The following is a 14,854-nucleotide window of genomic DNA, read 5'->3' as shown; positions in this document are numbered from 1 at the left end:
AAGATCCCGTGGCAGCTTTCATTAAGTATGATTTTTAACCCCTGTACCTGTGCTGAATTCCAGGCAAGTAATTGCGTTACGCCTGTCTGAAATTCCCCCTTTGCTGCAGTCGGCTGTATTCTTAAATATTTACCTACGTGGCGCAGCCACTGCTACAGGTGAAAACACACATCGTTATAATTCATACCAAAAAAAACCCTCAACCAAATGTAGGCCGAGTCTCAAAAGTCCCAATTATTTTTGTTTGAGAACAAAATACGTGCCAATCATTTCCTGTTTTATCTGCCTGCGTGTGCCTGGACTCTGTGTTTTTCCTGTTAGAACCGATGAAACTATTTGACACAAAATATGAAAAGCATGCAAATCTCGCACCATCCTTTTGCAGTTTGTGCTGCCGCTCCGTTCCTGCAGGAAAAAACCCACGCTCCAGAAGGGAACCACGACAGGAGAAAAGCATTTCCACCCATTACCTACAGATGTCATTTTGCAGTTCTACTAATTGTCCATATAAAAGTGACTCGAGCGATATAGCACTAAAGGAAACCAAAGTGACTTAAATTACCCCCCCTTCCACATCAAATGTGTTAACGTGCCGTTGTTGGTTGCTTCACTTCAGGTATTGGGGCTGTCCCAAGGAAGTGTCAGTGACATGCTCTCCAGGCCAAAGCCATGGAGTAAATTGACCCAAAAAGGCCGAGAACCATTTATTCGTATGCAGCTCTGGTTGAATGGTGAGCTGGGACAGTGTGTCCTGCCTGCACAAGGGCAGCAACAAGGACAAGGTAATTAAAATTCCACTATGTTGTTTGAGTTGAGGAGGAGGAAGTCTTTTGTTGTTTGTTTTTTTTTTTAATTTTTTTTTTTTTTTTTGTTAAAGTTGCAGTAAGCGAGACTTGCACCCAGTGCTAGTCCAGGTGTTACTGGAAGTGGCAGCGTCCACCCTCGCAGCCCAGCCGGTCCCTAGGGGAACGCGCTGGGAATGTTTACGAACGAAGCGCTCGTTTGTGCGTAATTGATAAGCAGCAGTTATCAAGTTCCTAATTAGGATGATATTATCGAGGCATGAATATGATGCGCAACTCAAAAAATTTTGGCCAAAGAGCTGGGAAGACTTGTGCGCTGTTTCCTAGGGTTGCATAGGGGATTTTTATTGTTCCTAGGAGAATATCGATTGCTTTCTCAGGAGGTGAGCTAGAAGAACTAAGCTTTAAAGGGGGAACGCTGTGTTGCAATTACGCTTTTATTGTGGCTCTCTCTTATCCTAATACCTGCTGATACAGACAGGCCGGACTAGAGTTTGGCCTCGGTTGTGCCCTTATAATGCCACTGACTCAAACGAGCAGCGTGCCCTTGCCGAGAGCGGCGGTTTGCTATGTGTTGAGCCTGCTTATGTTTAGTTTGTGGTTTGGCATCTCCTTTTATTGTTCCCTGATTTTCCTCTCCTCTCTTATCTAGTCCTTCACTCTGTGACATCATTACAGGATTCCCTACAGCAGGGATGTGCAAGCTCAGGTAATCAGCTGGTTTCAATGATTTGCTCTGAAATAATTCTCTGTGCTTTTGTTACGTTTCTTTTGCTTTGATGCCGAGAGGTTTCTCGCGTTTTGTTGTATCATACAGGAGACCCTTCAATTTCTTTATTAACGCAGTTAATTCCTGGTTCTCTCCCTGTTGCTATGGCAGATGTAGGGAGTACACATATTTAGCTGCATATATTAGGTAAAGAGACTCTGTCTCATCTTAGAGATCATTGGCTCGCTGGGGTTTTTTTTACCATAGTTCAGCTTATCAACTTGACATGTGACAATGGCTGTAAAACAAGCCTTTCGTTTGTAATGTGATCTACATACTCCAGCTGCCTTACTCGCTGGCATTTCCCCCCACCACCACCACTTTCATTTGCACAAAATCTGCTTTGTTAATTTGAAGGTGGGGGAAAAGACCACGTTGTGGCTTTCTTTTTTCAAGCTTCGTTAAATATTCCAAGCCGACTTTTTTTTTTTTTCCCCCCCTCCCTCCTCTTTCCGTTTGCAAAAAAAAGCAGATGCAGCAAAGATGAGTGTCAAAGAGAAGTGAGTTGCCAAAGGTTTTATAAGATGGCCACAGTATCGGAAGGAGTTGGAACAGAACAGCTGTGTTCCTGCTGTTAGATACCAAACTCTACCCACACAGGCTTTTTACCAACGATGTCCGTAACTGACGTAAACCACTCAGGCTGTTCTGTACTCCAGAGAAATACTCGTGCCCTGCTCCCGACTTACAGCCAGTGCTCTGTGTCGGAGAATTATTGCATTTCAGGGTACGGAGAAGGATGGGTTGTGCTCCTCTTCCACCTTTCTGCCATACCGAAACACTCTTTTGTTTTGTTTGTTTGTTTTTTTCTTCTTTTCTGGAGCTTTCTGGGTGTATTCTGAACATCCCAACCAAACTTTTTCCTCTCTACTGGGAAACTGTTCTGCATTCTAAAAGATTTTACTAGAAGAAAATCCATCATGATATTCAGTCCACGTTCTGCTTAAGAACAGTTGAAAATTAATAGATAAAAGCAAAAAAAAAATGCCCCTGGTAGAAACAAGCCATGAAGACAAAACCAAAATGGGAAAAAATTATTTGCAATCATAGGGCTATTGTTACTTATAGCCAAGCATTTAGCGAACATGGAAATTTCCTGCGACGTTTTATACGCTGCTGTTCATTAAAAGCCTGCCTTTGACTACTTTTTTGTAGCATCAGTACTACGCAAGAGTAACTGTCACAGTTAAACGCCTAAGACAGCATGGAAAATATGAGTAATTAATTGTAGCCATTTTAAGAGGAATTTGAAATCAGAGGAGCTGGGAAAAGGCTGCATTGTTATTGCTAATCATCATATTTATGACTAACTGTAATTATAAAAGATTGAAAGACAAGCCCATGGTATTAAAATCCGACCACCTTATGGATTCCCGTGAGGACGGCTGGTCGCCAAAAGTGATTTCCTTCAGGAAGTTCAGTTTTGCTGCCGTGATATTTTGCTCCCTCCCACACTCCCGATCTCGCTTGTCAGTTCCTGCCCTTCAGCTAATATTTGGTGAGGCGACACATTCCTGTCAGCTAATAAAATCACGTTATTGATGATCGCCCTCCTTCTTCCCTTAAAGCAGACTTACAAATAAGAAAACAGGCTCATGCCCTTTTCTTCCTCCTTTCCGATGATTAAAAATAAAATTTTTGTACTAGATGTTCTTTTCTTGGTGCCGTTCTCTGTATAAAGGAATAAGGAAGGTTGTGACACCACACAGAACAAAAGAGCGCAACCAAGTTATTCGAATGAGGAAGGGCAGTTTGGTAATTTTCTTTTATTAGCAGCTGTTCTGTATTTAAAAGTGCGGCAAACAGTTTGGAAAAGGTAATAATAATTATGCATTTATGAAAGATCCTCCACTCCAGGGCAGGGAAGAAAAAAAAAAAAAAAGCCGGCTCTAATTTTCTGGTCTTCTGAGACATTTCCCAGGAAAATCAAGGCAGAACAGGTTGCATACTTGTAATTTTAAAACAGAAATTAATCAGAACAATTTTAAAATGAGAAAAGGTCTGGAGCCTTTTCCGTGTAATATAATTGGCTTGGAACTTGTTGAATGCATGAAGGGAAAGAAGTGAAATTAAACTAATACATTCAGTGGCTCCTGAGTGCTTTGCCAAGAAGGTCTTCAGTGTACAGAGTGTCAACATGCATAGTAACGTCTCCAGCTTTTATTAGCTGTGAGTATTTTCATTACCGTTTGGCACTGTTCTCTCAAACGAGCAACATTTTCTGGATTTCTGACCCAGTTAGTTACGCTTCTAGATCATAAGGTTTTGATTAACACCTCATTCATGAAAATCTGTTCTTTTGTCCAGTAGTTTTCCGTTGTCACACGTGGACAGATGGACCCATCAGTCTTTTATATGTAGGGATGAATGGATAAGCATTATAAACATACATATATATATGTATTTTGAAATAGCAAAGAGAAGCCAGGCTCGGTTTTCTTCTCTGAAAGCTGAATGGGTGAATTTTCAAAAAACACAGGCTATACCAAAATTACAACCGTATAGATCTGTATTTTCTGCCTCTGACCTCTCATCAAGGCTTCGGTGATGTTGTGCAAGTTTCAGTGAACACGTTTCATACAAAAATGGTGTCTGTACCCGAGGTGGTCAAAAATAGTATCACCGTGCCTTTTCTAACATTTTTTCTGTGTATTTCTTTCCACCTAAATGCTCTAATGCCCTTGGGTACATCTGCCTTTTTAATGATTTATGTGTCAAAAGCACGGACCAAATCACATGAAAAAAAAGAAGAAAGTTGAATTAGTGTCACCCAACTGCATCAGCATTTTTTCATGATGAATCTGGCCCTTATTTAGTTGCTTCACTGATGATCAGAGCTGGGTTGGGTTTGGCCAGTGGCCACCTGCCAGAGGAAGGTTTATGTGCTTGGATATTTTTCTAAACGCTTGTACTGTATAAAGCTCTTGTTAGTTTGTTTTATTTGGGGGTCTTATTTCTTTACTGAGTGTCTAGATGACGTTAAGACAGAGTTTCTTTTTTGGTGCTGTTGGTGCCGTAGCTACTCCCAGGAAAGCTGAATTTTTATTCACTTTTGTATTTATCCTCTGTGAAGGACGTACACTCTCTATATACTACATTAAAGACTTGCAAATACTCAGTGGGAAAAAGACGTGCCTTTTTGGTATGTGTTGCTGTAAGGGTCGTCCTATGACCTAATGTGGAAATCTTCATTTGCCGATACAGCTGCGGGTGATCTCAGGGGATTTTGAATTTCCCTTTTGTTTGTCTTCCTTTCTGGGTATCATCCATCATTCCTAACCTCATGCTGCTTAGCAATAGTAACACTCATGGGAGTTGAAGAAAGGATTATAGCAGCATAAAATGGGGAGCTAATTAGAGCTTGTTTCAAAATCAGAATCTAGCTTGAGATAATTGCATATTATCTGGTGATTTAAAAACCCAAGATCTACTGTATTTAGATCAACTGAAATATGCATAAAAGCTTTATTTTCAAAATAAAACATTTGTAACAACAGGGAGATTACTTCTTATCATCCCTTGGGAAAGAAAATCTGAAAAAAAATCAGAATGCAATCTGTGGTTTACCGTAGTTATCAAATTAAGAGCCATATTGTGGAATGATGGCAAACCCAGGTATCCAATATTACAGGTGTATTCCTGTAATATTTTTCAACGTGGAAGCTGCTGAGCAGGCAGGTAGTTAACTCCGTACTGGGTAGATCTTCCCATTTACCTGATAACAGCAGGATGCTGTCACACTGACTGCTCCGAGGGAAGCAGAGTGGGGAGGGAGCATACCTTGCGATCCATATTCAGGATCACCATCCTCAGACGGGAAGAGCTCGCTGGCCACATGGTGGCAATGGAGAAGCTCCCACCCCCCATTTCCCTGCAGTTCATGATTATTTCCTTCATTGTACTGTTCTGTTTCGGACGAGCAGAGGGGCCCGAGATGGTGCTGCAGAGCGCAACGGGGGTGAGGCGGTGGAGACCTGAATCCATAGTACCTTGAGATCACACAAGTGACCAGTCCAGTGATGCTGACCCAAATTTGAGCTATTATTGAATCAAAAAGAGAATAATTGTTTTGCAGTCATTTGCTGGCATTCCGGGTTAATAAAATTACATGACATGAAATGGTTCTGGTTAAAGCGGTCTATAAAATGGAAGAGAAGGGAGACCAGGTGGCTGTCAGTCGCTGGGTGGTCAGCCTGCGGTAGTTGCTTGCGTAAGTGGGTTCTGTTTGAGGACTGGTTTTTGAGTCTTTCCATTTGGTTGAGAAGGTTGTCTCCTTTTGTGCTAGGTGCAAAGGCATTTTTAAAGTTTGGAGCTGAACAACTAAGTCAGCCAAGCAGTTGTCTTCGTGCTAACCCTGAGACACACTGGCCCATACTGGTGAAGTTTCCCCGTCCTTTCTGTGTGGCTTGGGATGGCGGCTCTGAAGCAGTTGGCCGTGGCTGTCTGGATTTCAAACCATAGGATATCAGTTGGCTCCTCATAAGGGCAGCTGTTGTAGTCTGTCTGTAATGCCTGTGATCATATTCTGTGCCTTTTTCCTGACATTTGGACCACGAAAACCTTCCTGGCAGCCTTTCTGGTATCAATAAAGCTGGGAGAACCGCCGTCAAGGCACCTTACTGGGACCTGGGAATGCAGTGTGAAGTCAGTGTTTCAAGTTGGCTCCTAATACAACACTGGCTATCATTGCTAGCCATCAGCTGGTCACTGCTGCCTCTTGCCTGCCTCTGTCCTCCCCAGGCTGCCTGGCATGGTCACAGCCCTTTGTCCGCCAGCGATGCTTTGCAGATAAGTATTTGTAGGGCAATTCCTGTCCTGGTTGTATTCTTTTCTGTCCATTGAACCACCCAGGGATTAAACGTGCAGAAGATGACTCCATGCTCATTGTGGTCATAGCTTTACTGTTACAAAAGTGCTAAAGTAAAATATATAATCATAGAGCGAACACTATTTTCGAGGCAGATATTCCTTGCGGCTGTATTATAATGACAAAGCACCAACGCACTTTTCATATTAATACGGCAAAGAGGAGACTCCTGCTGGATTCTGAAGACAAATTTAATTTGCTGTAAAATGTGGTTATGGGTTCGTAGCATTCATTTTGGAGAAGTTACCCAGTCAGGTTGCAGCTATCTTTTATTTCTGTGGTTAATTTGGGAATGTGGGTGCTTTCGCTCACTCTCCTTTGGTGTGTGTGAGGATCTCCACACAAGGAGTTCCCGCGCGGCTCTGCAGTAGCGTCTCTCCAGGCACCCTAATGCCTCATTCGCAAAGTCTTCATTTTTTAAAAATAGAATTAATTAATCAACTATAATTGACTATAGTTAATAAACTATACTTAAAAAAACAACTTTCCAGACCGTTATTGCTGCTGTACTTCTCAGGTGGATTAGTACCAGGTAGCATAATAGTGGATAACAAGTGGATGTAGTTTGGGCAGACGTGCTTCCACTGTAACCTCCGCACCAATCTCAGCGTGCAACTTCCTTGCGCTCTCTTCTGCCCTTGTTTAAAAGAAGCCGTGGCCCTTGAATATTAGTTCTCTGTAAATTCCACTGTTCGTCGTTTTCATTACTTATTACTTCATTTCATTAATTACCAGCGTTTTCTTTTCCCTCTGCTTGTGCATTTGGAGATGAGCAGCCTCCTTTGGGGAGGGGGCCCCCACTACCTCCCCTCCCCGCTTCCAGGCGCGGGGGGATTCTCCTGCCAGCTGCCAACCGCAGAGGAGCTGGGTGGAAAATGATGAGCTGATACGTTAGAAAGCCAAATATAAAAATAACTGGAGCAGCACTGAAAGGCAAGCGAGGCCGTCACAGTCGTGCTGCGGCGCGGGAAGGCCAGGCGGCTGCAGGGGGGGTCAGGAGCCAGGGTGATGGCCAGGATCTGTCCCCCGTGGGCTGGCAGCTGCAGAAGAGGTCGGAAAGGCTCTTCTCCGAAGGGAGCAGATATTTTTCTGTTGGTAATAGGAGGCTCTGGCAGCTGGCAGAAGCTCGTGTTGGTCTTCTGGTTGCTTGTGGGAAAAGGAGGGGGCTGCAGGTCCAGCCCCCGTGGCCACGTGGCTGCCAGCGGTGGGATGGAGATAGCCATCGCGCCCTCGGCCGTCCCCGGGCAGCAGCCCGACTGCTGCTCAGCAAATTGCAAAATGTTCCTCCGTTGGATGAAAATTACCTTGCTTTCAATTCAAAGAACAGATAATGGGCTATTTTCCTCCCAAAATACTGGAGAAAAGGTGTGCTAGCACCAAAGAGGCGGGTTGTTATTCCCGTCTTATAATGGCGATGGAGCTGCGAGGGATCCGTCTTCTCCACCAGGTAGCTCTGAAACAGGGAAATAAACAGCCTGTTAGCCTCTAACAACGAAATCCTCTTCTGATTATGGAGTGATAAATTACTTTATAGCAAATCATTCCCAAGAAGAAAAACCAGAAAATTACTAGAAAATTAATCTCTTCAAAGCTACCTTCTAGCCTGTCCTTTGCATTAGGGTGCGAGAAGAAGTGATGAATGTCTCATCTAATTTGATGGGTATTGAAAGTTTTTAAATTCGCCACCAGCCGTCCAGAGAAACGGCAAATTAAAAAAATCCAGTGACTATTTTAAATCTGCTAAGAAACACAACTTGCATTGAAAACAAAGCAAAGTGGATTTGAGATCAAAATTAAATAAAAATGAAAATAGAAAAGTATCCAATTAATAAGCCCAATGAAAGGAGAAAATATAATGACAGCGAGAAATGTAAAATAGTCTTGATAGTATTTGTCCCGTATTTATGCTCATCAAAGATATTACTGATAGCAGCTTAGACAGTTCTTCGGCTGTAATGCCGTATGGTGGAGTTGAAAAGAGCGGTTGTTCCCCAGAATAACTCAAGGACCGTTTGATACTATTTATTGGCAAAACCTGAGCTGGACACAGTATCCCCCTGTGGCTGTCAGCGCTTGGAGCGTCCCCGATGAGAGCGTCCCCGGACAGTAAGCTGCTTTGGAGAATACCGTTGCCCTTGCCAGCTCTCCCCAGCTCCTCGCAGGTAGCCCGGCCAGAACATCCCTCTCCATCACGCGGCGTGAGATGGTCCCCTCCGGTGTCCCCTCCTGAGACATCCCCGTTGGGGACACGGGGGTGGGACACTGGGGACACTGCCCCCCCGGCTCCTCCCTGCCCGGTTTTGGGGACACCAAGGAGGTGTGAGATCCGCCGCAGCGTAACTGCGCTTGTGGTTTATCGTTGTTTCTCTCTTTTACCCCTCTGGAACTTGGGTCCTAAAAATAGTGCAAGTTTGAACTGGCAGATGTTTCGTTTGTCCTTTACGAGAGGACCAAAATTAGCCTCTCATTTGGCACCTAAATAAAGCAGCTTAACTGCCTTTATGCGAACTTTGCAATTACTGTCTATTGAAGTTGCAACATTTCGGTGTGTTTGATGGGGACGGCTATTATGTAAGCGATACCAGCACCTAAAAAGCCACCAGACCTTGAAAGAGGGAGGATGAACAAGAACGAGCCCCACTGTTTTGTTTGGGGGTTTTGGTTTGGTGGGGGGTTGGTTTTTTTTTCACTTTCTCTGATCTGAGGCAGGTGGTTTTTTTCCTAATGAAGGTTTCATTTTTTTCTATTTTTTATTTTCTAAAAAGCAAAAGTAACTTGGAAATGCCCAGAGAGCTGTCTATTGTAAAGGTAAAAAAAAAAAAAAAATCTAATAAAAGGACAGCAATGGTTTCTCTAATTTTCAGAGAAAAATCTGCACAGAATGCCTGAAGCTGGGTTAGCAGTGGGACTCCCCAGGGGCAACAGAAAGATGTTATAATCAATTACCACATCATAACACTGATGTATGATAATTACTGAGTGTTCCTCCTGAGATAGTGCAGCATTTGGCTGGGATGCGGCTCTTTCATGGTCCACTGCCTGATTAATATGCAAATAATAGGCTGATTGCATGATGAATGCAGAAAATGAGTTCGCTGATAACGTGAGCACCGAAGCGGGAAGATGATAAATTACTTTTACTGACTGTCCTACATTAAGTACCCTTTCTCAACAATTTTATCACAAATTAAGTAAAGCAGTATGGAGAGATTACGAGGATGTGTAAAATAATGTACCTTAATAGCTTTTATAATATTGTTGCGCACAATGTAAATGTCATTTTGTTTCAGTACTTTAGCCAGTACTCCTCCCGAAGAGGAGCGCGTCGGGTGTAGCAACCTTCAGGGTCACTCGTCTTCGACTGCTTTCTTCTAAGCTGAAGAACAACCCGCTGCGTTGCGGATGGTAGGCAGGACTTCGCCGCTGGGGAAGGCGGGCGGTCATTAGCCTTGGATCCATCCCGCGTGTATCGTGCCCACGGCAAATGAATGTCCACATTGTTCAGCGGGGAGATACGTTTAAATGCAGCGCACATGCACGTTCTGCTTCATGCTCCGGGCTGGAGCAGAGAAGAGGTTAAAATCTCGAAGGAGGATGTAGAAATACCATCACAGTCAGGCTTAGGACAGAGGAGGACAGCAGACAGTCGTAAACATGGCGGCACATTAAAGTTAGTCTCTCATCACAAGGTCAGCAAGTCAACAAAGGGCACCATAAACTACAGCCGAACCTCTAAAAGCTCTAACTCTGTTTTCCAAAAGGTATTGTGCATACGTTTATTTTGATTATACTAAAAATATAACTATGTGGGGTTGTGGCATCTTGATTGATTGCTTTCTGACATATTTGGTTTAATATTCAGAAAATCCTTAATAAAGTTTCTGCACACAAGCTGTTTTCATAATAAGGTTATTGAAAACATTTTCCAGCAGTTATTTCTAAATATTAACTTCTGACTAAGTTATGGAAACACAGAAAAATCTGAATATTAAATACAGATTAGCAGGGTAGAGCAATGTCTTTTAAAGCGGCCATGATTTTGCTATTAATCACCTAATTTAGAGTCTGATTTCCTGTTAGAAAGGGTTTTTTAATTGTTTGAAGGTGATACGTAAGAACAAAAAAGGATCCCTCAGCACTCTTCACTACAAAGACCCTACTTTTGGCTGAAGAAGCCCCGCGTGCGCTGGTGGCCGTTTGTGGAGATCCTCCCTCGGTGCTTGCCGTGGTGTTTACCTCTTCCATGGACATCCGCTTCTGGCCGGGAAGACCGGGACCTTGCTCTCACGTTTCCGACTGCGTCTCTGCATCCAGCTAAAAGAATTATCGAGTTGTTTTGGGGTTTTTTCCTTCATTTGTTGTAAAATAGCACTTAAAATCTTGGCTATGTAGAAATCTCAGTGGGCTATTTCAAAAGCGTCCGTTAATGCTTCTTGTTTGGAAGTTTTATCCAGTGGCGCGGTTGTGTCAGGGGTTGCTGTGTCCGTTCCAAAGTCTGATAGATCTCAGTGCAACTTTTCATTTTAATTGATTAACTCCAGTTGTATCTTTCTGCACAAGATTCTGGACATCCTGGATGTTCCGGCTGCCCTTCGTAGTGACCTGTGCTCCCCATCCGAGCCCATCCACGCCGCAGCGGGCAGCCAAGCACCAGAGTCCTCCTGGCTCAGTAGACGGCTGATGGTTTGAGTTTACGCAGCCTTACAGTTGTCCAGCTTTCTGCGACGTTGCTTTGCCGTTCCTCCCATACGAGTACCTGGATTTGCCTCCCCACATCCAGGCACACCATAGTGTGTCTATTGCACAGAACCAAACTTTTCCCCTTTTGAGGCATTTTGCGTCAGTGCGGCAAAACATGCCTCTTGGCGAGCAATAAGGTACTTGCTGATGGGAGGTGTGGGCTCGAGGGATGTGTGGAAGGAGCTGCAAGCTGCCCAGGCCTTCTGTGATGCAGCGGCCAGAGGAAGAGGGCTGAGACCCAAACGGTGGCACAGGCGTCCTGCATGTGGCAAAGGCTCTTGAAGAGGCAGGCACAGGGAGGAAAGTCTGACCTGATCGACGCGTGTGAGCTGAGAGGACAGTCCCCCGGCCCTGGTTCCTCATTGCTCACTACCCAGAGCGAGCAGGCCCAGGGCACAGAGGAGCTAGACATGCCTCTGCTTGGTTATCAGGTCGGGTAGATGGCACAGGGGGTTCTTCATTTGCGTTCCGCCAGTGACATTTAACTCACAAGGCTGCACTAGGACTTTCCTGGCATAAAAAACGCCCATCCTTTTGCCGATGGGCTTGTGCTGCAAGTGAGATCAGGAAAGAGATCCAGATTCCTGTCCTTAATCCCTTCCGCCGCACTGTGTTGTGGGTGTGTGGTGGTGGGTAGCTGTTCTTCAGAGCTGGTTCACAGATCTGGTTCCCCCAAGCGCTTGGGACGGCACGGCTGTGGTTTGGTGTCAGGCACAAATGGAGGTAAAGGACGGAGCCAGGACGGGAATGCTTTAAACTGATATTGGTGCCAGCTCTTGGCTATGAGAGGTTGCAGTCTTAATGTAGGTTTGGGCACAATAGTGGGATGTCCAAGACTGTCCGAGGGATCTGTGGTTGCGCGTTCATTGAAAGGAGAATTGGTTGCCTGACTTCTCTTAAGTACTTCTAAATGTCCAGCTGTAAATCTCTCTTTGTGAGGCTATCGCCAGCTCCCGTCTTACTTGCTCTTTTCTGAACATCTGGTTTCTCCAGCTCCTTCTGGTTTCTAGAATGGCTGAAACATACTTTTTTAATACAAGTGCAAAGCTAATATAATTATTGAAAGTGCAAGATAAAATTGCAGCAAAATATTGTAATCCTTTAACAATGCTCAGAAGCAGGTTTTTTCAAGTACTTCTAAGATTTACCTTCATCATTCAGAGAGTTTTATGTGCTCCTGTCGCTTAACATATACTCGTGTGCAGAATGGGGACCTTTAATTTTAGTATTGCCCCAGTAATTTCAGAGTTAGCCAAAGCCGGTTTCCTCCCCTTTCAGTACGGCCATGCATACATCTGCACGCTTTCCTGAAGGGGTTTTCTTTTGATCCCTCCCCCCGTCCACATCAAATTTCCCTCTGAGCCAAGACCCAAAATAACATTTTCCCCAAAGTTATAACATTTGTGCAGCAAACAAACAAACAAAATCTCAACGGCGGTAATGGAAATCTATAATCGTAACTATACGAAGCGCTTGCAACTCTTAACTGCACATACCGACATACTTTACATCATTAGCTATGCACACTGTAGGGAGGTTTGTATACTCCCTCCATATAACTGTGGGAGTTTATAACTGTAGGGAGGATCATATTTTCATAAGCCGCATTAATTTGCAAATTGTGGATAGGCAAGGTTCACTCACTTCAAGTAAATCCACCAAAAGCACTACCTGAGAGAAAGCGTTCAGCTTTCACGCATATTTTCTTTTAATTAGTCGGCAGCAGGGCGTATTGCGGTGCTGATGGGCTGTATTACGTAGTTGGGGCTTGCACTGCACGGCTGTCAGCGAGGAGAGCTGGGGTGGTGCTTTAGGAGATCCTCAAAGGCAGCCACCGCCAAAGGTAAAGTTGGGTAGAAGGCTGGAGGAAAAAAATCTCTGCCTGAAATTTTCAGACCCTGGGAGAGAGCAACATGGTGCTCCCGAGGATGCTGCCGTTGATCAGCTCTGTGATCAGGTTCTGATTCTCAGGACAGCACGCCCCGGGTTTTGGTCTACAAATTGGCGAGAATGGGCAGCCTAATCATCAGGGGCAAACGGGAACTAACCCGGTCCCAGTGTGAGACACTTTGATCTCGGGCAGCCTGCCACGTCGGTTGTTGTCCATTAACTCATCTGCACGCAGAGGTAGATGCAGGCCCTGAAGTAGCACGTGCTCTTCCAAGAGGTTGCTGAGAAATCTCCTGACCACATTTGTCTGCTTTCATCTTCCCTCCTACTTTGCCGTAACGGAAATGAGGGGAGGACGGGATGCTCCATTGCCTCCCCGTTCCGCTTGGTGCAGGATGTGGCGGTTCTCGCTGTTCCTCGATAAGGAACTTGGAATTTGACTAGTTTGGCATGGACCTGAAGCCGGAGCTTTGGACATTAGGAGAAGTGGTGCGTCAAACCAAGCGCCAGTTAAATCATGTTTGGGTTCTTGTCGGAATGTCACAGAGTACCCTGTCATTTTGTTTTAGCAACTTGTCCTTCCAAATGCGCAGTTCGCCTTATGGCATGCCAGCAGTAAAAATGTCACTTACAATAATTACTTTTTGGTGAAAATGCTTGCTGACTTCCTACCTTCAAGCTGTTTTTTACACAGTGGGGAGATAATAAGAAATGACTTTATCCTGACTGCTCAAATGAACACTAAATGGAATTTAGGTTATTATTACTGCAGATAGAGGACTGTGTACTGAAATTTAAATAGTGGATCAGATAAACTACAGAGATTTGTCTCTGAAAATTATAGTGGATCTGCTTTTTCAATCCACTTTGCTCTGAAAGTTGAGGCAGCTGTTTTCTGCCTGCTGTCTTTAGCATATAATATTTTTCGTAATCCTTTTAGAGGCCCCAGAATACCTTCTGTGTTTTGCGTGGTCTTCCTCAACTTCCCCATGCTCTGCACCTCGTTCCCCACGAGTCCCTTTGCAGCTTATTAGCTGAGCTCGTGTTAGCAGCAAAGGTTGGGCAGTTTGTTCTCTCCCGGCGGTTCCTGAGCTGTGGAAGTAGAGAGTGCTCTTTACGGATGGGTGAGAGTGCTGGGAGGAGAGGCTCGCAGCGTTGAGCTTGTGTCTTCTGCTTGCAAATTCAGCTGTTCTTGTTCAAATCTTTGCTCTGAACTTCAGATTTACAAGCGGGCATAGAGTCAGTTTGCTGCAGGAGTTGAGACAGGGTCCGAGCAAAAGTGGCGAACCTGCGGCTCTCAAACTGTGGGCAGGGAATTTCACTGGGGGGATCTGCCCGTGCTGGCAGACAGCAGCGTGATGCCTCAGGGACCGGTGGAACCGTATCCACGTCTCAACACTGCTCCATCATCGAGGTACCTCTGTTGAGGGGGATACATGCGGGAGTGGTGTCAGGTCGTGTAGACGTCTGTGATTTGCTGGGGAGTTGGAGGAGGTGTCGCCTGCAAGTCTTTGCATCTGAGGTGCCCTGAGCTTCGGAAGGAGCATCCGGCTGAAGTGTGCTGTGGATCTGAGCTACACCGCTGCCCGTGTAGGGAGGGATGGAGGGCTGTGTTAGATTATTTCCTGTGGTCAGAAGAGTTCCTGTACACCACAGTCACAAAAATGGCCCTGTCTCTGACTGCTGGGTTCCTGCAGCTGGGCGGGTGATCTTCAGGAGGGTCCTGGTCTGCAGGAGGGGGGCCTGGTGCAGCCTGTGGTTCGTTACGCCCTATAGGCATTTTGT

The 14,854-nt window shown here is 44.9% G+C and overlaps 1 protein-coding gene across 7 annotated transcripts in view; it reads left to right on the top strand.

Annotated features, from left to right (window-relative positions):
- Window positions 1-14,854, top strand: part of CUX1 (cut like homeobox 1) — a 280,982-nt gene that overhangs the window by 211,664 nt on the left and 54,464 nt on the right. For 3 of the 7 annotated variants that reach the window (XM_054209732.1, XM_054209731.1, XM_054209728.1), the window contains 2 exons: window positions 617-782; window positions 1,456-1,512. The exons of 2 other annotated variants lie outside the window; for them this stretch is intronic. In XM_054209732.1, the coding sequence (XP_054065707.1) occupies window positions 617-782; window positions 1,456-1,512 (223 nt within the window). The remainder of the gene's footprint in view (window positions 1-616; window positions 783-1,455; window positions 1,513-14,854) is intronic. 2 more of the 7 variants (XM_054209736.1, XM_054209730.1) reach the window with 1 other exon arrangement.

Source organism: Rissa tridactyla, chromosome 7, assembly GCF_028500815.1.
Source record: "Rissa tridactyla isolate bRisTri1 chromosome 7, bRisTri1.patW.cur.20221130, whole genome shotgun sequence".
Lineage (NCBI taxonomy): Eukaryota > Metazoa > Chordata > Aves > Charadriiformes > Laridae > Rissa > Rissa tridactyla.
The sequence above is the reverse complement of the archived record's forward strand: the minus strand, read 5'-3'. Positions and strand labels throughout refer to the sequence as shown.